This window comes from Vipera ursinii, assembly GCF_947247035.1.
Source record: "Vipera ursinii genome assembly, chromosome: 2".
Classification (NCBI taxonomy): Eukaryota; Metazoa; Chordata; class Lepidosauria; order Squamata; family Viperidae; genus Vipera; species Vipera ursinii.
This window is the reverse complement of record NC_139513.1, coordinates 123,084,598-123,109,933: the sequence shown is the minus strand read 5'-3', so window position 1 is coordinate 123,109,933 and position 25,336 is coordinate 123,084,598. Positions and strand designations below refer to the sequence as shown.

The 25,336-nt window shown below is 39.5% G+C and overlaps 1 protein-coding gene across 19 annotated transcripts; it reads right to left on the bottom strand.

Annotated features, from left to right (window-relative positions):
• Positions 1 to 3: 3 nt before the first annotated feature.
• Positions 4 to 25,269, bottom strand: LUC7L3 (LUC7 like 3 pre-mRNA splicing factor). Of its 19 annotated transcripts, XR_014491362.1 has the most exons (14): positions 25,039 to 25,269; positions 17,177 to 17,243; positions 16,066 to 16,105; positions 15,727 to 15,892; positions 15,203 to 15,280; positions 15,015 to 15,119; positions 13,329 to 13,490; positions 11,911 to 11,985; positions 9,481 to 9,758; positions 9,121 to 9,281; positions 2,102 to 2,242; positions 1,891 to 1,996; positions 1,421 to 1,576; positions 4 to 442 (listed from the first exon to the last, which is right to left on the bottom strand). XR_014491362.1 is itself a non-coding variant. In XM_083353940.1 (13 exons), exons 1-13 carry the CDS (start codon positions 25,135 to 25,137, stop codon positions 1,528 to 1,530), a joined length of 1,527 nt encoding a protein of 508 aa, XP_083210066.1. In that variant the 5' UTR covers positions 25,138 to 25,269; the 3' UTR covers positions 4 to 1,527. The 19 variants fall into 19 exon arrangements, 16 of the variants coding, with proteins under 16 accessions (XP_083210066.1, XP_083210067.1, XP_083210054.1 ...); XM_083353940.1 differs by having other exon boundaries at positions 4 to 1,576; XM_083353941.1 differs by lacking the exon at positions 1,421 to 1,576.
• Between the last annotated feature and the right edge of the window lie 67 nt (positions 25,270 to 25,336).

Genomic DNA, 25,336 nt, shown 5'->3' with positions numbered 1-25,336 from the left:
ATGTGTAACAGAAATTCAGATACTTTATTTCCATTAGAATATATCAAGAAGCTAATATATAGCTTGCCTGTAAAAATGGGATTTGTTTTAATCTCAGTCACACGAATACTAAACATTTACTTTTGTATTTCGTAGTTCAAGAATGAAAACTCGCAATTAAACACTGAGCAAGCCTCGTGTTCAGGTTGTGTTGTTTATCATCTTAAAAGTCTTATAGGAAAAAAAATGATAAAAAGACTTAAATTTTCAGTAGCTTGCTTATTAACTTCTTTGTATTTTGAGATGTCATAACAGTCCTGAATTATTATTTTTTTAATTAAAAAAATCTAACAGAACTTTAATTTTTTTCTATGCCACTACAGCTTTCTTTCACCTCATTTTAAAGGAGATCTTCATATTAAGCAGTCTTCAGGATTCTTCGCAGGCTTGTCACATGGTTGTCCTATAATGCAAAAATGTTGGGAAGAAAGAGTCAGATCATGTGAACAGAGGTGACTTTTGTTGTGTCACTCCTACTGCCTGCTTGCTGCCCGCTCTACCTTCAAAAATCTCGTAAGTAATACACTTAAAGCCCCTATGTGGCGATAAGGAAAAAATGATAGCATAGTTCACCAATCAGTGCTGTTGGGAAGCTTCATGTAATTCCATGGAGGTTCAGGTGCAAGAATGATTAGAGACTGAACATCAGTGCTTGGAGGACTGTACCTCTTTAAGTTTACAGACCTATGCACAACTTATCTAGGAGTAAGGCCCATAAAAACACACTGGAATTTACTTCTGTGTAAACATGCACAGGACTGCTTTGTAACTGATTAGCAGTTCTGAGATGTGTTGAAGCTATGTTGTAAGGGATGTGAATGCTTGACTGCTTCTTTTATTTGGGTCTATTCTTTAAAAGGAATGACCCTGAAAAATCCTTCCTAAGTCAAAAATAGGTGTTTTATATTTAAATTGAGTTCCATTTAACAAAGCAATGTGAATATTCTTGGCAGTTATATATACCTACTGAGTGTTCCTAACATTGGCCTTTATTTCATTTGCCTCCCAAGTCTGGTATCAGCCAATAATATATTGTTGTGTGCCATGGCTGCCTGGCAATTCTCCTACGCAGTAGGAAATTATAAACACATACCTCTTAAAGACTTGAAATGCATTGAATGTAACAAGGCGGTTATTAGGTAGTATTTATTGCATTTAATACTCTTTAAAGATATCTAATTCTGGGCAGCACTGCATCCCTACACACAGTTGAAAGAAAATGCCAATCAAGTTAATATCAGGTTAACAATTTTCACAAAATATTCACAAAGATTCCTTTTCACTTTTTGTAAATAAAACACACAACAGTAAGCGTAAAGATTACAGGCAACAGCATTCAAACATGGATGTGGGTAGAGAAAGGAGTACCTGGCATGAGTACCTGCTTAGTTTGACTGAATCCTTGATTTTTAATTTGGCTTTTCATGGGCCGCTCACAACACCAACGCTGTGTGAGGTATGGTAGTCAGCTGCAATTATTCATAAACCCTACACTTCCATCAATCCAATGCTACTGGCTCTCGAGTTACAGAACAAACTGCATTAGAATGCAAGGCAAAGCAAAAAAACTAGAAACATCCTTGACAAAGAAATACTAGCAGTTTATATAAAAACAAAATAGTCCAATATGTGCCTCAAATATTAAGTATTAAAATAAATGTTTCTGATGCACGAACACAATATGGACTTAATTACAAAATCAGATCAAGTGTTAAAAAAGATAACAAATCCCCTAAAAATAAAAATAGGATAATTAAATTCTATGGTGACTATAATTACAAATAGGTTCCCAAGAGGCACACTAAAGGGGATATGAATCTGCTACAAAATAGCCGATACAAAACAATGTACCTCAAAAGATTTTGCAGGACTACACTGTGTTTTCCTTCAGAGGTTGCTTTAGTATCTCTTCTTACTTGTCTTAGATCCATCTTCATCTGTACATACTTACGCTGCACTGTTAAACAGTAACAAAAAGCCCTAATCAAAGTTTGAAATAATGCACTTACCTCTGTCTGATCTGAGGTCATATCAGATCAGTTTTAATTGGACTGAGTGTCACCTTCAGATTTAATGTCTTCACTGGTCCCATTGACCTCATTCTTAGCATCGCCTTCCTTGGAGTCCATGCTTGTGTCTTCACTCTGTTTTTCTCGACTACTGGACTTCACACTACTTTTTTTATCATCAGATCCCCTCTTTTCTGCCATGAAAGAAGACATTGACTATGGACTTCACAGTAATCACACACATTTCTTTTGGTGTGAAGTATATGCTGAGATATCAACTATAGTTGCAAAAGTACATGCTGAGATATCAGCTAGCTGTAAAATTTAGTGCAAATGTTAAAAGAGTCATTCCTTCAGAAAGAGCAAATGCTGAGCTCAGGAAAAGTGGACAGGATAACAAGGAGGCGAGATAGTACTGTTTCAATTACACTGCAGGAAGCAGTGATTTGTTTGTATCAAAGTCATGGGCTATGTATATGCTATCAAATCCAAACAGTCGACTTTCAAGATAGCTAGCATAAAAATATATGTGAACCAAGTCTTACACTTAATCACTTAGATTTAGTTCAGAACAAAGTATTACCTGAGATTTGCTTCTAAGAAACAACACCAATAATCTGTGAACAGAATGACCATTTTTCTAAAAAGTTTAGAAATTCTAAAATGTTAAGAAATGCCAAAAACAGTTTGGCACAGCTTAACATGTAGGTAAATCTTAGGAGCGTATGGATGTTAAGTTTTCAATCTGGCTATTTAAATCAGCCATGCATATTACTGTCTTAGGTAGGGGTCTTCAAACTTTTGGCCCTTTTGTGGAACTCCCAGAATTCCTCAGTCAGGCATAAAAGGGCAAAGTTTGAAGACCCCTGGTCTTAGGCTTAACGTTATTTTTATAGAGCAATAACAAGTAGATTGCTAATTGTTTTAATAATCAGTAATTTTGGTGACAAGCTTTCCCAGAAGTAGCCCTAGGTTCATGTATAGCCCCCAACTGTTAGTGACTGCTTCCTCTTCACTATCTTCCACAGCCCAGCCCACATCTGTTTTACCTTTATTTGCCTGCTATGCCCCATCACCTCACCAACAGCTGAGGAGTATCTCCCTATGTGCACCATTGCCAGGAAGAGAGAAAGTAGTCTGTGTAGATGCACCATCAGGCTGATATTTTAATAATCCATGACTGTGGGGAGCAAAAAAAGTAACCTTCAAAGCAGCAATATGTTTGCTATTTTCATCTTATTTGCAAACTTGTCCCTAATTTTCACATGCAAAACATGTACAAGTTATGGCTCAGCACATATTTGAACCGAAATTTGAACTCAAATAGGGTCCTTAAAAAACAATTTCAAGCAGTTGTCAAATTGTTAGGAAGTAATAGGAGACACTCTTAGCAATGGAGTGTTGTTAAATCATCAGTAAATTAGTAAAGCCAGAAGCAAGCATGTACTCTGGCTAAACAATGGCAATAAAATTTAGCTGTTTCTTATTATAAAGTGCATTCTTATTAGGCTCAGTACACAGACCCGCAAGAAAATTTTCATATGAGAAATTATTATTAGATTGTTATCCCTTTAAATAAATATTTCTGTAAGAATGCATGTGATATATCTGGACTACACTGTAATTTTTTAGATCACCTTTTTCTACAAGCATGGCACTCATAAGTGTTGAAATGGCCAAATGGAATATGCAGTTGCTTGAGATCTGGAGGCAAAAGCTATTCTTTGAGTAAAGCTTCAAGAAAAATTAAACATTTTGGTTTCACAAAGGAACAAAAAAAAATCTTAAGAAAGCTTCAATTCCTGTTGCTAAAAAAAAAAACTTAAAGCAACTTTATTACATAGGTAACTTTCAAAAAATCTTAAGAGAAAGGAGGAATAACAGAAACCTCAAGGAAAAACAGCCTCAGAAGTCCAATTATCACTGAAACTCGTTTGCTTTGTAGTGATAATTGTATGAGGTAGGTTGTATTAATGGATCCATTTTTGCTTTAATAGCAGTCAAATATAGATCCAGTGCAGAAAAGCAGCCTTGTCCAGCCAGTTCAATGATCCTATCTTTTAGATTAAATAGTGTTTAACAGCCCTTCAAAAATAGATAGAACAAGTCTCCTGGAGCTGTTTTAGGGTTGCTTTGAGCTTGGACACATGGAAAAGGATCCTTTGTTCAGTATATGAATGAATAACCTCAGGGCTGAAGATAAATCTAGAATAAGAAAACTGTGCATCTATAGTAGCTAGTTTAGAATTGCAGACTACTAACTGCATTACTTTTCTCAAATAGCATCTACATTATTTTACATTATTCCTTGAAGATAAATTTATGCTTATGAGAACTTATATGTGTCAAAGCTATCTGATGAAGTAAGAGAAATGCCAGTACCATATTTCTTTGGAGGTGTTCAAATTGAGAGACAGGAATGCAAATCCTAGTATCAAATTAATCAAACTTAAAAAAAATGCATATTCATACAGTGGGACAAAAAAGTATTTAGTCAGCAACCAATTGTGCAAGTTCTCCCACTTAAAAAGACGAGAGAGGCCTGTAATTTTCATCATAGGTATACCTCAACTAGGAGAGACAAAATGGGGGGAAAGAATCCAGGAAATCACATTGTAGGATTTCTAACGAATTTATTTGCAAATTATGGTGGAAAATAAATATTTGGTCAATAACAAAAGTTCATCTCAATACTTTGTTATATACCCTTTGTTGGCAATGACAGACGTCAAATGTTTTCTGTAAGTCTTCACAAGGTTTGCACACACTGTTGCTGGTATTTTGGCCCATTCCTCCATGCAGATCTCCTCTAGAGCAGTGATGTTTTGGGGCTGTCGCTGGGCAACACGGACTTTCAACTCCCTCCAAAGGTTTTCTATGGGGTTGAGATCTGGAGACTGGCTAGGCCACTCCAGGACCTTGAAATGCTTCTTACTAAGCCACTCCTTTGTTGCCCGGGTGGTGTGTTTGGGATCATTGTCATGCTGAAAGACCCAGCCACGTTTCATCTTCAATGCCCTTGCTGATGGAAGGAGGTTTTCACTCAACATCTCACAATACATGGCCCCATTCATTCTTTCCTTTACACCAGGGGTGTCAAACTCAATTTCATTGAGGGCCGCATCAGCATTGCGGTTGCCCTCAGGGGGCCGGGTGGGTATGGCCAGGGTGGGCGTGGCCTACTGGGTGGGCGTGGCTAGAGTGCGTATGGCCTACTGGGTGGGCGTGGCCAGCTCTACATCGTTCGCATCAAGGGTGCCTATGGGGGCCTGGGCAGGAGTGGGGCAGATCTGAGGGTGTCTGGCAAAAGGAGGGTCTCTGGGCCAGGGCCAAGGCAGTGGGGGCCGTTCCCTCACTGTTTCCAGGATGGCTTCGTGGGCCGCATGAAACCACTTCGCGGGCCGGATCCGGCCCCCGGGCCTTGTGTTTGACATGTCTGCTTTACACGGATCAGTCGTCCTGGTCCCTTTGCAGAAAAACAGCCCCAAAGCATGATGTTTCCACCCCCATGCTTCACAGTAGGTATGGTGTTCTTTGGATGCAACTCAGCATTCTTTCTCCTCCAAACACGACGAGTTGAGTTTTTACCGAAAAGTTCTACTTTGGTTTCATCTGACCATATGACATTCTCCCAATCCTGTTCTGGATCATCCAAATGCTCTCTAGCAAACTTCAGACAGGCCCGGACATGTACTGGCTTAAGCAGGGGGACACGTCTGGCACTGCAGGATTTGAGTCCCTGGCGGCGTAGTGTGTTACTGATGGTAGCCTTTATTACTTTGGTCCCAGCTCTCTGCGGGTCATTCACTAGGTCCCCGTGTGTGGTTCTGGGATTTTTGCTCACCGTTCTTGTGATCATTTTGACCCCACGGGGTGAGATCTTGCGTGGAGCCTCAGAACGAGGGAGATTATCAGTGGTCTTGTATGTCTTCCATTTTCTAATTATTGCTCCCACCGTTGATTTCTTCACGCCAAGCTGCTTGCCTATTGCAAATTCAGTCTTCCCAGCATGGTGCAGGTCTACAATTTTGTTTCTGGTGTCCTTCGACAGCTCTTTGGTCTTGGCCATAGTGGAGTTTGGAGTGTGACTGTTTGAGGTTGTGGACTGGTGTCTTTTATACTGATAAGTTCAACCAGGTGCCATTCATACAGGTAACGAGTAGAGGACAGAGGAGCCTCTTAAAGAAGAAGTTACAGGTCTGTGAGAGCCAGAAATCTTGCTTGTTTGTAGGTGACCAAATACTTATTTTACCGAGGAATGTACAAATTAATTCATTAGAAATCCTACAATGTGATTTCCTGGATTCTTTCCCCCCATTTTGTCTCTCATAGTTGAGGTATACCTATGATGAAAATTACAGGCCTCTCTCATCTTTTTAAGTGGGAGAACTTGCACAATTGGTGGCTGACTAAATACTTTTTTGTCCCACTGTATATACATACTAGACAATGCATGATCCCTTTGTGCCATCATTTCAGAAATATTTCCTTACCAGATTCTTCAATGCCTTCAACAATGGCAGAGCTTCTAAAGTACTTGAAAAGTTCTTAAAAATTCAGGGACATATTCAGAGATGTATCTGTCTTGAAAGTAGCCCATGTTGAACTGTATAGCACAGTTAAACATCAGGAGTTGACCACAGGAAATGTTTTGTGACATTTTATATTTCATTAATGCGTTATAATCATTTTTATGTCATAAAATGTTTTATAAAATTTGCCAAATTTCAATTCCACAGGAGTCATGGGTCCCAGATTTTGGACACATTCTCTAGGTTCACCCATTTGAGATTATTTTGGTTCAGAAGGTTTTGTCCTATAATGCACAGTTTTTCCTAGTTAAAGTTTAGACATCAATTTTAGTAGTAGATAAATATGCCCATTCATCAACATGTGACTTTATTTTTCTTCTTCTATTAGCTGTTCTGATAAAGTGGGATTTCAAATTGCAGGAATAGTGGTGGTGGGGTTACATTTTTAGGCAAGCCAATGAAGAGAATTCTGCTTAATGTTTCAGTTCTCCTATTCAAAACTAAGGGAATATTTCTGTGTTCTTTTTTCTTCATTAAAATGTTCCACAGAAAGCTGCATTCAATGACATTTACTAAAATCTACTGCTAGACGTACATAATGTTATGTGCAATAAGGACATAAATTCAAACAACTTAGCATAGCAATGACTAACAAGCGCTTCAACAAAATCATGGAAGGAAATCAATTAGGAAATGTCCCCACAACAGTAAGCTGGTGTGGAAAAACAGAAGTGAGAAGTCACACATATGCAGAAGGGTTGGTCACCCTATTCATATTTAAGAGTAGCCAATTAGTTATAGTAACTCAAGTAAAAGAAACTAATTGAAACACTTAACCCCCTTTATTAGCTTATTTAGATACCTAATGTTTTGTTCAATTAATACTGTGAACTGCTTTATTAAGTGTGAAATAGTTCAAATTCAAGTAGTTGAGAATGCTTCCAAATTCTGAACAAAAATTCACTTACAGGGAATGAAGCTGTAAAAATGCAATCAGGATTACTATTTCTACAGTAAATAATACTAGTAGAACTTTCTCATAAGCCTCATTTATTGTTTCAACTCAGCAGTATCTTTACTAAGGGAATCAACTGCTAAACATTTTACCAATTGTGTTGGTATCATGTTGCAAAGTCTTCTAGTACAAGCTCCACATGCAGACAAGGCTCTATTACCAATTGAACATGTGGCTGTTGCTTTGGTTCATTATAGATTTGAGAATGTTGCTATTGATTTCTTTGCAAGATAGAGATTAATACAAAGGAATAGGCAACTCCAATTTCAAACACAGTGATTCCGGAGACCAATAGCAGACAATTCTATCAAATTATAGCCATTATTAAAATATTATTACAATAATTAATTTTTTGGCTTAATCAGAAGGCAATGCAAAGACAGAATTATATCCAATGAAGTAACCTGCTACGTTTCTGTTAACTATTACCCAAACTGAAGAAAAAAACTTAAGATGAAAATTCCACATGACAGGAAAATAACCAAAATTTGTATACGTTTAATGTAACAATTACAAAGCAATTTACACAATGAGTAAATGAAACTGCTCACAATTAAAGGCTGCAATCTATAGAGTTGAAGTCTACCCAATTTTATTTAGTGGGGTCTATTTACAAGTAATGTACAGAATTGCATTGCAAATGACCAAAATATCAAGACAGAACCTAATGAAAAAAGAAGCTCAGGGCTAACAGTGAATATATAATCAAGACTTAGCAAAGCAGGAGGCTATTTCTAAATTATTTTGAAAAAAATAAAAACTTGCAAATTGTAAGCATACCTAACCTCAAGACTAAGAGAACTACCTTGGAGAAGAAACATTAAAAAGTTCATTGGTGGAGGAAAGTACCTCTTTTTAAAAAAGCAGTTATACTTGTATTCTTTTAAATTATACTATATGCTGACAACTGAAAAGTTAATGGTTTTTTGTTTGGAAAAAGTATGAACAGCACACCTTCAAGAAATGAATGAAATGTAGTCTTCACCATAAGGAAAGCTACTAGCTTTGTTAATTTTTATAAAGATTTAACAAGAGAATCTTCAGTCTATTGTAATTTTTTTTTAGAATGCCACGGACAAGGATGGAAAAAGTGATGTGCTGGGAAGAAAAGTGAAACTGCATGAAAAGATAAATAGCTGTAGGTGGTTGCCAATAAGCAAACAAAAAAAAACATAAATCCCCATACCTCAATAGATTTCAGTACTATGAAATTTGTATAGAGGACAAATAGCAACACAATGTTCAACTGAGTAAATATACATACTGATGAATATAAAAGTTGAGAGGCGTTGTAAAAGCTAGCTGTTGGCTAACTAAGAGGCTATAACATATGACACCGTTACTTAAACCTATCTACTTGCAATCTAAGTCTTGTGCAATATGTGGCAGTGCTTAGGAATAAGGTTAAAATTGTTTCAAGAGTTTGCTACAACAGTTCAGAAAGTTATGAGAAAATGAGCACCTGTGTCCACCTAGAGGTGGCATAGTTCTGCAGCCAATTTTAATAGCATTGAGATGAACTAACCTTTTTCCTTGGATTTCCTTTCTTGTTCTCGGTCTCTGCTTTTGCTTCTGTGCTTGTATGATTTCCGATCCCGGCTTTTTGACCGTCTTCTATCTCTGCTGCGTGATCTGTGTTTTCTATCTGACCTGTCATGGCTTCTGCTTCTGCGTCGATCCCGACTTCTATTAATAAAAATGTAATTGTATTTAAATATCTACCACAAGAATTTAAAAACTTGTCATCTAAAGAGGGTTTAGAAAGTCCTCAGAAAACTGGATTCTATTTCTTAGGCCAGTTTTCATCCAAACATTTAGCATTAAACTTCAGTATTTCCTCATTTTCTATCACTGTAATGTTTTTAGCCGCTTCCTAGATACTTACCTGCTTCGTCTTCTGTCCTTGCTTCTTGACCGTTTATGATCCCTTGACCGACTACCTCTCCTGTCAGAAGTTCTGCTTGAATGTCTGCTTCGTGATCTACTTCTTTTTCGTCTTTCTCTGTCACGAGCCCTCTCTTTTTCCTTTTCTTCTTCCTCACGTCGTCGCTTTCTTTCTTTTTCTTCCCTTTCACGTTCCCTCTCTCTCTCTTCTCGTTCTAATTTCTCTTTTTTTAATCGATCATCGCGTTCAGGCTCTTCAGTTCTTTTTCTTAATTTTTCCTTGAAAAAGAAATTTCCCCAAAATATTACTAGAACAAAATTTGACTACTGTACAGAATTTGACTACAGTATATTAAAGATAATGTCTTTATCTTTAATTTTAAAGAAGTTGAAAAGGGCAAGAGATTAAGAAGAGGTGGCAAAAATTACACAGAACTATACAAGAATGAGCTTAACGTTCCTGATAATCACAATGAGGTGGTCACTGACCTCGAGCCAGACATCCTAGAACAGACATGTCAAACACAAGGCCCGGGGGCCAGATCCGGCCCGCAAAGTGGTTTCATGTGGCCCGCGAAGCCATCCTGGAAACAGTGAGGGAATGGCCCCCACTGCCTTGGCCCTGGCCCAGAGACCCTCCTTCTGCCAGAGACCCTCAGATCTGTCCCACACCTGCCCAGGCCCCCATAGGCACCCTTGATGCGAATGATGTAGAGCTGGCCATGCCCACCCAGTAGGCCATACGCACTCTAGCCACGCCCACCCAGTAGGCCACGCCCACCCTAGCCATACCCACCCGGCCCCCTGAGGGCAACCGCAATGCTGATGCGGCCCTCAATGAAATTGAGTTTGACACCCCTGTCCTAGAATGTGAAGTGGGCCTTAGAAAAGCTGAGCAACAACACAGCTAGTGGAGGTGACAGTATTCCAGTTGAGCTATTCAAAATCTTAAAAGACGATGCAGTAAAAGTGCTACACTCAATTTGCCAGCAAATTTGGAAAACTCAACAGTGGCCACAGGATTGGAAAAGATCAGTTTACATTCCAATTCCAAAGAAAGGCAGTGCCAGAGTGTTCAAACTATCGCACCATTGCACTCATTTCTCATGCTAGTAAAGTTATGCTTAAAATCCTACAAGCTAGACTCCAGCAGTATGTGGATCGAGAACTACCAGAAGTACAGGCAGGATTTCAAAGAGGCAGAGGAACTAGAGATCAAATCGCCAACATACACTGGATCATGGAGAAAGCTAGAGTTCCAGAAAAACATCTACTTCTGCTTCATTGACTATGCTAAAGCCTTTGATTGTGTGGATCATAACAAACTGTGGCAAGTTCTTAAAGAAATGGGCATACCAGACCATCTTATTTGTCTCTTGAGAAACCTATATGTGGGCCAAGAAGCAACAGTGAGAACTGGACATGGAACCACTGATTGGTTCAAAATTGGGAAAGGAGTCCGGCAAGGCTGTATACTGCCGCCCTGCCTATTTAACTTATATGCAGAGCACATCATGAGAAAGGCAGGGCTAGATGAATCAAAAGTTGGAATTAAGATTGCAGGGAGAAATATCAACAACCTAAGATATGCAGATGATACCACACTAATGGCAGAAAGTGAAGAAGAACTAAAGAGCCTCTTGTTGCGGGTGAAGAAGGAGAGTGTAAAACTTGGATTGAAACTTAACATTAAGAAAACCAAGATCATGGCATCCGGCCCTCTCAATTCCTGGCAAATAGATGGGGAAGAAATGGAGGTAGTGACAGATTTTATTTTCCTGGGCTCCAAGATCACTGCAGATGGGGACTGTAGCCAAGAAATTAAAAGACGCTTGCTCCTCGGGAGGAAACCCATGACAAATCTAGACAGCACACTAAAAAGCAGAGACATCACCCTGTCAACAAAAGTGTGTATAGTCAAGGCTATGGTCTTCCCAGTTGCAATGTATGGCAGTGAAAGTTGGACCATAAAAAAGGCTGAGCGCCAAAGAATGGAGGCCTTTGAACTATGGTGCTGGAGAAGACTCCCGCGAGTCCCTTGGACTGCAAGGCGATCAAACCGGTCAGTCCTAGAGGAGATCAACCCTGCCTGTTCTTTAGAAGGCCAGATCCTGAAGCTAAATACTTTGGCCACCTAATGAGAAGGAAGGACTCACTGGGGAAGAGCCTAATGCTGGGAAAGATTGAGGGCAATAGAAGAAAGGGACGACAGAGAACGAGGTGGCTGGATGGAGTCACTGAAGCACTACGCGTGAGCTTAAGTGGACTCCAGAAGATGGTAGAGGACAGGCAAGCCTGGAGGAACATTGTCCATAGGGTCGCGATGGGTCAGACACGACTTCGCAGCTAACAACAACAACACTGCTTACAAAGCTAAAATTTTTGAATTTAAATTTAACAAGGAAAATCTTTCTAGTTTTCAGAGACACACCTTCATAATTCTGCCATTGTGCAAAATTGTATATGAAATACAAACCCAGCATATTCCATTATCAGATTTGCAACTCTAATAATAATACAAAGATAAAATTTGTATTAGATTTCATAATCAAAGTCTTAAGAAATAAGAATTATTTAATTCCTGCTTGTGTTATATTCACAAACTCTGCATACAGCAGTCAGTCAACCAAATAAGATGTTGGAATCCTGTTAATTAATCACACAATAAACTGGGCATAATATATATATATATATATATATATATATATATATATATATATATATATATATATATATATATGTATATGTATATGTATATGTATATGTATATGTATATGTATATGTATATGTATATGTATATGTATATGTATATAATATATATAATATATATATGCCCAATTATTTCTATTGGACTAGTCTTCACAACTTATGCAGCGTACAAATTATTTTTATGTTCAAAATACTGAATATTTCAGCTTTTCTGGAATATGATTAAAATAGAATAACAAATTTTCTATGTATAGCACAGTATATAGAATTCACCTATATACAAGGGCCCGAGGTTCAATATTCAAAGTAGCGTATGCGAAAACAATTTTCCTAATGGCATTCCCCCCACAGGTAGTCCTCGACCTATACCCATTCAGACCATGACTGAGGTATTGAATGAATGGTGATTACAACCAGTCCTCAGCTATCTTTGCACCCTGCAGCCAATCTGATTTGTGACCTGGGTACTTGGCAATCCATTTGGACTTATGACTGGTTGCCAAGCATGATCATCATTTACAAACTTCCCTGCTGAATTCCCAAGAAAATCAATAGGGATGCTAGCAGGGAAGGTTGCAGGGTTATGTCTCCTACACCCATGCATCCTACCTCAACCCTTCTGCACTCATGTAGTGCTGGCCATCTTCACACCCCTTTACATCCTCCCTGGCCCTCCCCTGCATCCCCATGCTCTCCCCCCCCACCCCCATCCAACTGAAGCCAATTACCCGCTTGTGGGACTGGAACTTGCAGCTTCCTACTGCCTTCCCCACTGACTTTGGTTGTGGGAAGCTGGCAGGAAGTTCCTTGCCTAACAGTGACTTCCAATTAACAAAGGCAACAAAGGCCTGCAGAGATTAGCATCACTAAGTGATGCCCTTTACAAATGCATTATTTAGTAACAGAAATTCTAGTCCCAACTGGTATTGAGGATTACCTTTATATACTGGAAATATTAGATATTAGCAATAATCACTAGTCCAAACAGAATATTCAATGAGCAACACATTCTGTTTCATACATACACACATTCTGTTGTGTGTGTGTATGTTAAATGCTTGTTAACTATTTAGATTACCTTGCTAGGCCCCAAACATGGGACAAATCTTTATATATATATGAAAAAATAGCACAACATACTTTTAATTCTTCTACTGTAGCTTTAATTTTAGCATAGCCCATATGCTGTTTCCCCATCAAGTGATCATCGACTCTGGACTGTGCATCTCCTACAATTAAAAAGGCTCCACAGACTTCACAAACTTCCATTTGCTTTTCCTGGGCTGCAAAACTTTCAATGGTCTGGAAAATAAATATATTAAATTCTCTTAAGCATTGAATTCAGTTTTTTCATTTCTGTGCTCTAAAATTCTCAATTTGCTCTAGAATTACAACAAAAGAGATGTCCTATTTATGAATTGATATTTGAATTGAAAAATTAAAATTTTACATTAAAAATGTAAGTTATTCAAAATAATTTCCCTAAGAACACAACTAGCATAATATTGGGGCTTGCTGGCCCCAAACATAAGAACTTTCATTACATGATAATTCTCCCTTACAATAGATATTTAACTATGAAGAAGTTATCTTTATGTTCAATTCTACTGTGTGAGCCAATTTGAAAGCATTTTTGAAGATATATTATAGACCATTTGAAGATGTCCAGAAGAACAAAGGACATGGAAATTTTGCTCATAAGCATTTTCAGCAGTTCCTAACACAATATAGAACATACATTTCTTTTAGTTTCATGAAATCAGAAACTCGCAGGCATTAATTTGAAGAGCCACACAACAGCAGTTAAGCATTTGACTCTTCATTCAAGAGTCAATCTCCATAATATAAGTATATACCAATTCAAGTATTTTAAAATTCAGGGATTCCAAAATATGGTAACCAAAAGCTAGACATTAGTATCTCCATATGCTTAAAATTTCAAAAAAAAAAAAAAGGGGGGGGGGACTATACCAGCTAAGTTCAAGATCAGCAATAATGAGGGCGAACAATTTTAGCAGACTGTCGGGAGATTTGGAAAGAAGAATACACAGCAATAGCAGCATCGAAAGAGATGGGAACAAGAGATCCCATCTCTTTCGGTGCTATTATTGCTGTTTTCAGGATTTTTGTGAAAAGCACTATGGTTTGAAACAATCCAAGTTCAATCATAGCAAATAGGGCTAGGTTCCTAAAAAGATGCCACAGAAAACCCACTTATGAGACAATAATTGAAGGAAAGATACACTTTGTATGCTAGTGTTGTGAAAAACCTGACATGCTGTACCTGCAATTTGCATGAATTCTACTTCATTGGCCTTATTCCAATTTTGAGAATTTAATACTTAATTAATTAGAACAACCAAATGGAACAATCTCAAAAATGCATTTTTATTATTACAATTAGAAATAAGAGATCCACACCATGGTTTAAAGGAATCATGGAATTCTGATCATAGTAAATCCTTTCAGAAGACAAATTGTTTGGAATTATGGAAATCACATAAATTTACTTCAGCTTCAAGAACTGCAGTGAAAGTTTATACATTGCCGGCATTTGACTCCAGTTAGATTAGCACATACATACATACATATACGGTCTTTTCATCTCATGCCCATCCATTACAGAATACCTACCAGATTATTTTGCTGGAGCTTATATAAAAACTGTCTGATTTGTGAAGAATAAAAATATTTATATGAAACACACACATAAACATTTTACATAAACTTAGGAAAAAACATTTTTACTAAATAGCTAAGATTTGATTTCATTTGATAACGGTTTTTAATCTTAAAGTAAAATAGTTCTTTGTGACGCTTACTTACTGAAGTTGTAGATCTGAGCAGTTCTCTCTCCTCTTTTAACTGTTCAACAAGTTTCATCATGCCTTGAGCCTCCTCTACTTTTCCTTCAGAACCTAGTTCTTCAATCTATTAGAAAGGAAAAAAGCTTTTAAGCTTTAATTTAGGTTCTATATAATTTTTATTTAAAAATATAGTTAAGATAATTCTACCTGTTGCAGAAGTACATCAATTTTATCAGTTAAGACTTGAATCTTTTCTTCATTTTTGCCAGTAGGTCCTGCTGCCTGCTAAATATAAAAAGGTAATTATTATCCAAATAAAAGTCCTTTGCTTTACTAATCGTTATTATGTCTATCACACTACTCATTTTAAATACAAAGCTGGCATAAACTGGAAAAAATAGTTCTATTTGTATCTATTCAGAAATGAGAGGTGCTGGGGACAATGATTCTAGGTGAGCAATTGAAAAATTCATATTGATCTGTTTCCCATAAATTCAACACAATTAGAAGGAAGTCATGTGTAATGCAGTAAATCTGAGGTACTACTCTATTACCCATGTAATAAGTAAAATGGAGTTTTCTAAATAAATTAAATGGTTTTTCATAATTATGCTACAGCCCCAGGCAAGTCTATACTGTACTGTATAGTATGTGACATCATGCTACTTTAAACTTGTGAAAAAATGTGAATTCAAAAATGCAAAATGGTTAGTTATCATTTTTATACTTACACCAGAGGACTGCTGGGTTTGAGATAATGCTAAACGGGCATGGCCTCTTCTAATTCGACGTTCAACTTCAGCAAGCAAGCTCTGTAAATAGCGAAGGAACTCTCTTTCATAGCCTACTTTCATGAATCGAGAACTCTTCTCATACCTATCAATGTCCAAAATGTATCTGAAGGTTAATAATAAAGACAGTGTATGTTTAACCAAAATACATGGCAAATACATAAAGAAACTATGAGCGATTCAATTTCAATTAATATTAGGTGGGGATTTTGTACTGAGATTATTCTTTTTAGCTATACCTATTAGAAACTTTTAAAGCAAAATTACACATATACTTACTGTTTTCTTAGGTTTTCATCATGAATCTTTTCACATGGACCTGAAAAAATATTATTAATATAATTAATAATACTGTGCAAAACAAAGACCACAAAATTTCAAAAACTTTTTCCTTAAGCAAGTTAATTTTTTGGCAACACAATGTTTAAACAATACAGCTAATCCTCAACTTATGATCACAATTGAGCCCAAAATCTTTGTTGCTAAGCAAGACAGTTAAGTGAATTTGCTTCATTTTACAACCTGCCACAGTTAAGTGAATCACTACAGTTGTTAAGCAAATCTGGTTTCCCACTGACTTTGTCAGGTCACAAAAGATCATATGACCTGGGACACTGCAACTGTTGTAAATATGAGTCAGTTGCCAAGAGTCTGAATTTTGATCATGCGACCATGGGGATGCTGTAAAAGTCCTAAGAGTGAAAAATGATCTTACGTCACTTTTTTCAGTGCCTCTGTAATTTCAAACAGTCATTAAATGAACTGTTGCAGGGCGAGGACTACCTATAATAGTCTCTTGCTACACTATGAGAATGATATAAAGCTATAGTTATGAATAGATATATATACACAAATATATTTTTCAGTGTCTTGATTCTAATATTATACTGAGACATTTATTACATTTTATAGTTAATATTTTATTGTTATACAAAAGCTTAAATACATTTATTAATCAACCAATTAATTAATAAAACAGCTGTGTGCAATAGTATTTAGTGCAATCTCCATATCATGAATTAGTATACTGATGAATCAAACCTTAAGTCTGGGATATAATTTTGTGGCTATTAGATCTAAAGCATGATTCAAAGACTAGGACAATCCATCAGAACATAGTGTACATGGAGAAAGGTTGTGAAAGATAGATTGAAAAGCTAATGCTAAATGGTATTTCCAAAACAAAACAAAAACTACATTTTGTTGCTTTAAACCTAATATGCATATTAAAAATAAACAAACTTCTAGAATGTTCTTAGAATGTAATCTATTAAGAACATTTGCATAATTAGATTTTAATCAATTTTAAAATAATTTAAAGACATAGAGAAGTTATACCTATCATTAAATTTTAAATCAATTACTGCATAAAGAGAAAACACACACTCACCTAAGTCAGAACGAGTATTTGTGAATAATTCAGCTGGACAAAATCCACAGAGGTAATATTTACAAACCTGAAATGTAAGAACAAGATTATAATTACTTTTTTGCCAATATTAGATTTACTCAAATAAAATCACCAATGTACCACTGCCATCCCCGCCCCCTTTGCACTGAGAGTTGGTCTCATTTCTAAGACACTATTCTATAGAGTAGCTCATGTTACTGAATAGCAGCATCTACTGGGCTCTGCATCTACTGGAAATGGAAGGTATTATTCACTTGTAACCCACTGGTTTTATCTTTATCAATTTTACCCTTGACCTTTTGTAGAAATTAATGCTTTTCCTTGCCTACATTCTATTTGTGATTTTATTACATAACTCTCGATATTCATGTTTGTGTTCTGTACATTCAGTAAGTTCTAATTTTTAACTTGCATTGGTGCTTGTTCTTGGCTGTCTTTATCAGCCAATTCATACTTTCTTCTTTAACAGTTTGTATGACTTAAAGTAAACCTCTGCATCTATTTGAGGTACAAGTATAATCCATCAATACAATTATGGGGATGTAATGCATAATCACAGATTATCTTGCTTTTCAATCCAAATTGTCCATTTTAGCTTATGTCCAGTTAATAATTCCAGCAGTGTATTGTGTCACGGGTATGATTCATTTATTGATGGGCTTTGATAGTATTTCCATAGTTTAATTTCATCTCTAGTAATTTTCCCACTTTGGATATATTCTTTACTACACACATTTTTAATTCGTCCATACTTGATGTTATCCAACTGTAAAATGCCCAGATATTTGTAAACTTCATCCTGATGGCTCCTGATGATTTGGCCATTCAGCATTTCAATTTTATTACTATCTGTGATTTTACCCTGGTTTATTGCAACTTTAGTGCATTTCTCTAGGCCAACTTCCATTACTATACCTGTGCTAATAATTCTTCTACTGTTTGACATGGAGTGAATTTTGCCGCATACTCAGCTGGATAGATGTTTAGACTAGATTTGACATTCTTCCCACTTACTGAATCCTTCCCAAGGATGTTGTTGTTTGATGGTATCATTGCAGGGTGCAAGCAGTTACAAGTAAAGCTGCCTTTTGCAACGGTGATTTTATCAATGCCAATGGAGTTCAAGCAGTGTTCCACTTGTTTTGAAACTGCACCCAAGACACCTGTCACTATTGGCACTATCTTTGCTTTCTTTTGCCAAAGCTGTTTTACTTCTATTCACAGGTCTTTTATTTTGTGATTTTTCCCATTTTTTTCTCTTTTCTTCTTGGTACTGCCATGTTTACTAAGATTTTTGTCTTTTTTATCAACAATTGTCAAGTCAGGGGTATTATGTGAGCAATGCTTGTCTGTTTGAATTTTAAAGTCCCAGAGCACTTTAGTGTCTTTAATTTCTATTACTTTGTCTATTTTATGCTCCCACCGGTTCCTGCTTGTAAGCAAATGGTATCTCTTTCAGATATTCCAATTGCTACTTTGTCATGTTCTTTGTAGTCAGTCTGTGCAATATTCCTGCAACAGCTAACTAGGTGGGGTCCACTGTTTCTTTAGCTTTTTTTTTTTGCAGAGACAGCATTTGCTATCTATTGCTGTCTTCTCAATTCTGGATTGTATGTATTTTTTTAATTTATTCAGCCAGATGTTTAGACTGAACTTGACATTTTTATCCACCTACTAAGCCCTTACAAAAGACTAGGGATAGGCAGATGTTGTTTGATGGTGTTAAATGAGTTAACACACTATGTATTGAGGAAAAATCAGTTTTCCCCCAAAGCCATTCCCCCCCCCGGAAAAATTGGAAAAAAAGGAATGTGGAATATGTTCTTTTCCAATGATAAATAATATATCTATTATGACATGGTATTCAAACTATGTAACATGAAGACCTTAATGAAGATTTCTGAGACATTTTGTAAAGTCTTAAAATATTGCAAGTTCTCTCAGCTGAAGACAAGCAAATCCTGAAATACAATTCAAGTAACACTCTACTTCTCTATGCAGTTCTCATACAAGAGAAATACGCATTTGTGCCACTAGAGGGCACTGCAGGGGAAAGGCTCCAGTTTGGTTTCCATGTTCATGCTTTCTTGCTTTTTTTGTTGCTTTTGAGGGAAAGGGGGGTGGTTATCTATTCTTTTGCAAGCATATTTTTATATACACTGCATTTCAGGCAATTTGTAAAACTACTCCACACTGAACTTTCCAATTTTTCCAAAATTTCTATTTTTCCCAGAAAAAAACAGGGGAAATGGTTTTTTCTCATGGGCTTCAAAATTTCTGGAAATTTTACATCTCTAAGTATGACTAATGTTATAAAAGCCAATTAATCATGTTAAATAAATAGGTAGACCAACAAAAATGTAGATAAATCAGTGAAGTTTCACATGGGCTAAATCACTAAGATGAAATTTGACAGGGAGAAATATAAGGCCTAAGTATTGAATAAGGAAAGATGTAAAGCCTTAATATTGGATAAGGGAGATCTGGCTTAGATGCAGCAGCTGAGAAAGGAATCTGGGTGTGTTTATCAACCACAAGTTTAACATGAACACACAGTGCAGGACAGCTGCTCAAAAAAGCCACTGCACTGAGAACAGAATCTCCAGGCGGTGGCACTGGGGCTAAAGTAAAGGCTCAGGGACAGTGGATGGCTGAAACTATTGAAGGCCCAGGCCTCTACTTCAGCCCCAGTGCTGTCAAAGAGTGCTGCTGTGCAAGGCACCAAATGGAGAGAAATGGTGGTGGTGGGGAGCTGAAGTCCATCTGCAGTCGTAAGAGTGGGCGGGCTGCCCAGTGCCTGAATTTTGTTCATGTTGGTGTTGCAACTGCTGTAACTTCAATGAAGTTGGGCTTGCTGCTGGTGTACCTTTCGCCTAGTCACGCAGCAGCAGCCCTGCCTGAGCTGCTCGATGTCCTCTCTGGGCTGGTGGTTGAGTTCCCGAAACTTATAGTTTTGGGGGACTTCAATCTACCATCGCTGGGAGGATCATCTGAGTTGGCTCGGGAGTTCATGGCTTCCATGACGGCCATGGACCTGACGCAAGTAATTTCGGGACCGACTCATGAGGGAGGCCACACCCTTGACCTAGTTTTTTTATCTGGACGGTGGTTAGATGATCTTGGTGGGGGCTCTCCAATTATTATGCCCCTGTCATGGACCGATCATCATCTCCTGCGGCTGGTCTTCCGTTTTGCCACCCCCCGCCGTGGGTGTTTGGAACCAATTAAATGGTACCGCCCCAGACGCTTAATGGATCCCCAGAGGTTCCAGGCAGCGCTGGGGTCCCCACCTGTCTCCCTTGCTCACAGCTCGGCAGATGCCTTAGTGGAAGCCTGGGAAAGGACGGCCACTGAGGCTCTTGACCGAGTTGTACCCCTGCGGCCCCTGACCCGGTGCAGATCCCGTCGAGCTCCATGGTTTTCTGCGGAGCTTTGGGAGATGAAGCGTCGGAGACGGGGCCTAGAGAGCGGTTGGAGGTCCAGCCGATCCGAATCCGACCGATTGCGACTAAGAGCCTACATTAGGTCTTATCTCGCTGCGATAAGGGAGGCGAGGTCTAACCACTTCGCCACCCTTATCGCGTCCGCAGATAATCGCCCGGCCGCCCTGTTTAGGGTGACTCGCTCCCTCCTAAATCAGGAGGTGAGGGAGGATCCCTTGCAGGGTCGTGCCGAGGAGTTTAACCAACATCTGTCGGACAAAATCGCTCGGATTCGGACCGGTCTGGACTCTGACTGGGCAGAGTCTGACGATCAGGACACTGGCGGTCTTGTCGATATCATCTGGGAGGAGTTTGATTCTGTGACTCCGGAGGAAGTGGACAGGATCATGGGGAGGCTGAGCACCATCACGTGTTTATTGGACCCGTGCCCTTCCTGGCTGGTTTATGCAGCCCGGGAGAGGACACGCAGCTGGTTCCAGGCAGTTATATCGGCTTCTTTGAGTGAGGGTTGCTTCCCCGCCGTCTTGAAAGAGGCGGTGGTGAGGCCTCTCCTCAAGAAGCCTGCCTTGGACCCAGCTGTATTAAACAACTTTCGTCCGGTCTCCAACCTTCGCTTTCTTGCGAAGGTTGTTGAGAGTGTGGTGGCGCATCAGCTCCCTCTGGTCCTGGATGAAGCGGATTATCTAGACCCGTACCAATCGGGTTTCAGGCCCGGGCACAGCACGGAGACGGCATTGGTCGCGCTGGTGAATGATCTCTGGAGGGCTCGGGACAGGGGATATTCCTCTGTTCTAGTCCTATTAGACCTCTCGGCGGCTTTCGATACCATCGACCATGGTATCTTGCTGCGACGTCTCAGGGGATTGGGAGTGGGAGGCAAAGTTTTACAGTGGTTCTCCTCCTATCTCCAGGGACGTTCGCAGTCGGTGTTGGCAGGAGGACAGAGGTCGACCGCGAGGTCTCTCATTTGTGGAGTTCCTCAGGGGTCGGTCCTCTCGCCTCTCCTGTTCAACATCTACATGAAACCGCTGGGTGAGATCATTCGTGGCTTTGGAGTTGGGTATCATCAGTACGCTGATGATACCCAACTTTTCCTTTCGACCCCAAACCACCCCAGTGATGCCCTCAACGTGATGTCCCGGTGCCTGGAGGCGGTTCGGGTCTGGATGGGGAGGAACAGACTCCAGCTCAACCCCGACAAGACTGAGTGGCTTTGCATACCTTCATCCCGGGTTTATTCGGATGTTCCACCTTTGGCTATGGGGGGTGAACTATTACCCCCCGTGGATAGGGCTCGCAACTTGGGAGTCCTCCTAGATTCACGGCTCACCTTGGAAGACCATATAGGAGCTGTGACTAGGGGGGCCTTCGCCCAGGTTCGCCTGGTGCGCCAGTTGCGGCCCTATCTTAGCCGGGATGATCTGTGCACGGTCACTCATGCGCTCGTGTCCTCTCGTCTAGACTACTGCAACGCTCTCTACATGGGGCTGCCCTTGAGGACCACCCGGAAGCTCCAACTGGTACAGAATGCAGCCGCGAGAGTTGTGTTGGGAGTCTCCCGATACTCCCACGTTACACCGCTGCTCCGTGAGCTGCATTGGTTGCCAGTTGTCTTCCGGGTGAGATTCAAGGTACTGGTAACAGTGTTTAAAGCCCTTCATGGCATGGGGCCGGAGTACCTTAGGGAACATCTGCTGCCGGCATCAAGCTCCCTGCGCCCTGTGCGTTCCCACAGAGAGGGCCTCCTCAGGGTGCCACCGATCAGAGAATGTCGATTGGTGGTCCCCAGGGGGAGATCCTTCTCTGTGGGCGCTCCGGAGCTGTGGAACCAGCTACCGGTAGAGCTCCGGATGGCGCCCGATCTTCGCTCCTTTCGTCGCGATCTCAAGACGTTTCTGTTTGTTCAAGCCGGCCTAGCCTGATGGGGATTGGTGGGGTTTTTATTCTTGTGCTTTAATTTTAATCTTGGTGTTTTAGAATTTGATTCCAACTGTTTTAATATGGGCAATTATTTAATCTTGTTTTAACGTTTGTATTTAGTATTTTATTCTGCCCTGTGAACCGCCCTGAGTCCTCAGGGAGAAGGGCGGTATATAAATATTATTAAATTAAATTAAATTATTCAGTGCTATCACACAGGTAGTCCTTGATTAACAAGCATTCATTTAGTAACTGTTCAAAATCGCAACAGTGCTGAATGGACTTACAACCCTTGCCTGAACTTGTGACTATTGCAGCACCCCTGCAGTCATGTGATTGCGATCTGGGCACTTGGCAACCCATATGCATTTATCTATGTCCTTCCTGCCCAACCTAATGGGATAGGTACAAATGATGGAAGTGAGGCAGTCTTTCAAATACCCTGGTACCATGCCATTGGGGCTTTAGAGGTAACAGCCAGCACCTTAAATTGCACCAGAAGCAAACTGGAAGCCAGTGCAGCTTGAGAAGCAAAGGTATAATGTGAAAAAAGTGAAGACATATTTACAATTGCTTATGCTACAGCATTCTGAACTAATTCAAGCTTTTAGATGTTCTTTGGGGGCAGTCCCATGTAGAATGAATTACCTGAACTCACTCAGGAGGTGACCAAAGCATGACTGAGCACAGTGCCTCCTGATCCAGGAAAAGGGCAAAACTGGTACACCACATGAAGGTATAGTATGCACTTTGATGAGGAGCCATCAGTCCAATCAAGAACCAAAGTAACTTCATCTTGGTACAGTTGAATTGAAGTTCGCTGAACCTTATCTAGATTCCCAGAGTTGACCTAAAGTACCCTCCAATTATATAATTCTGTGAAGAAGCTGTAATATTTCCATATTTTTAGAGTTTATTATTTGTTGATGTAGTGATAAACTTGAATAGCATAGTTTTAAAGTCAAAGCCTTATAAAATGACACCTTCAACAAGCATTTAAGATTTAAAATAAACATGCACATTCCCTCTTACTTGATGGACAAAAAGATGATGAGATAGGTAGTACAGTAAAGCAGTTACAAGCAATGTGACTTTTTTATTCACTGTGCAAATAGTAGAACTAATTCCAGGTACTGATTTATTTATTTATTTATTTAAAAAACCCATTTATCTAGTCTAAAAATGGGGACTTAAAACCATGTAAATTTCTTTTAAAACTACTAGGGTTAGATAATTTTTTTAAAAATCCCATTTATATCCCGCCCTTCTCCGAAGACTCAGGGCGGCTTACAATCTAAGAAGCACAAATCAATGTGCTTAGCAATAGCCTTCAATCTATGTATATGCCTGCTTATTAGGGCTTTCAGGGCCCCCCATTTAAATTTAATTAGTCTAATTTAATCAACACTCTGAATCAGAGAAGTGCTACTACAAGAGTTTATGCAAGTATTTCACTGCCTATTAAGATTTCTACTTCCTTGAACAACAAATAAAGGCAAATGCTGTCATACTTCAAATTGGGTTCATTTGTTTGAGACAATGAAGGTTAGGATTCCATACACTTGCTTGGAAAAAATTCTCAATGAATTCAATATAATTTATCTTCCAGTGTTTAGTACTATAAATCACTCCAAGGCATGGTATCTCATTTTTTCAATATATACTGAAATAAATGCATGGGTTATTATTTCATAAGTGAAACGTGTTATCTTTTTTCTATTATCCTAAAGACTTCAATACACTTATTCTATGGTAGGTTAGAACCTAGTTGTACGAACATCTCAAATTCAGAAACATTTTCCCTAATTCAAGGGAGTCATCTGAGAATTTTCTGAGGTAACCCTCACAGTGGCATAACGGGTAGGAGAAAATGTTCCTCGATGTAAAATTCTGGTATCTGTTTGATTATTGACTTATTTTATCTTTCATATTTTTACACGCAGAAGGATAAAAAGATTTACGGTTGTGAAATAACCTTCCCTCCCCAACAGAAGAAAAGGGTTGCGGTTGAAACTGACTCGCACGCTTCAAAACCTTCACTCTCCTTTTTTTCGCGCGCACCTACTTCTCCACCCCGCGTTCTTAGGCGCCACATTTCCAAAGTACAAATAATTCAATGTACAGTGTCTCAATATACGGCGATTCAATATATGGTGCGCGATGGGCCTCGTTGCCTGGCTCGTCCTCCATCTTCAGGGCCGCTCGCTAGAAGACAGCCCTTCCGAGTTTCTCCCCCCCCACCCCATTACTTCTTTCTCCCCTCGAGAGGCCTAACGCCCTCCAACCCGCGCAATCGCCTTCTGCCACGCTATACTTCTCAGTTAAAACGGGTGCGGGTTCTCTTTCCTCCTACCTTAGGCTCGCCCAGGCAAATTTAGGACTATGCCGCGTTTCCTTCTTCCTACCCCAACATCCGAAAACGACCGAGAGCAAGGAGGCCTAAAAGGGCAGCGAAGGCCCAAGCTCAGCAACACTCACGCTTTCATGGTCCCACCGCACGTTACTGCGCTTTTCATCAGGGGCGAGGTTTCTGTCTCGGCCCATAAGCTCGTCCAAAAGCTGGGCTGCCGAAATCATGGTGCCTCTCCGCCACCGACCCAATTATTACCGCCTCGACTATTTCCACTCGCCGACAAAACGCTGCAGCCGCGCCACTCCGAGAGTGACAGAGACAAAATGGCGGCAACGTCGAGCCCGGGCGTTTCCCACAGTGCACTGCGCTTCCCTCGCATAATCGCCCCCCAGGGCTTGTTGTCAAGGGCTCGCGAGGCGTCTG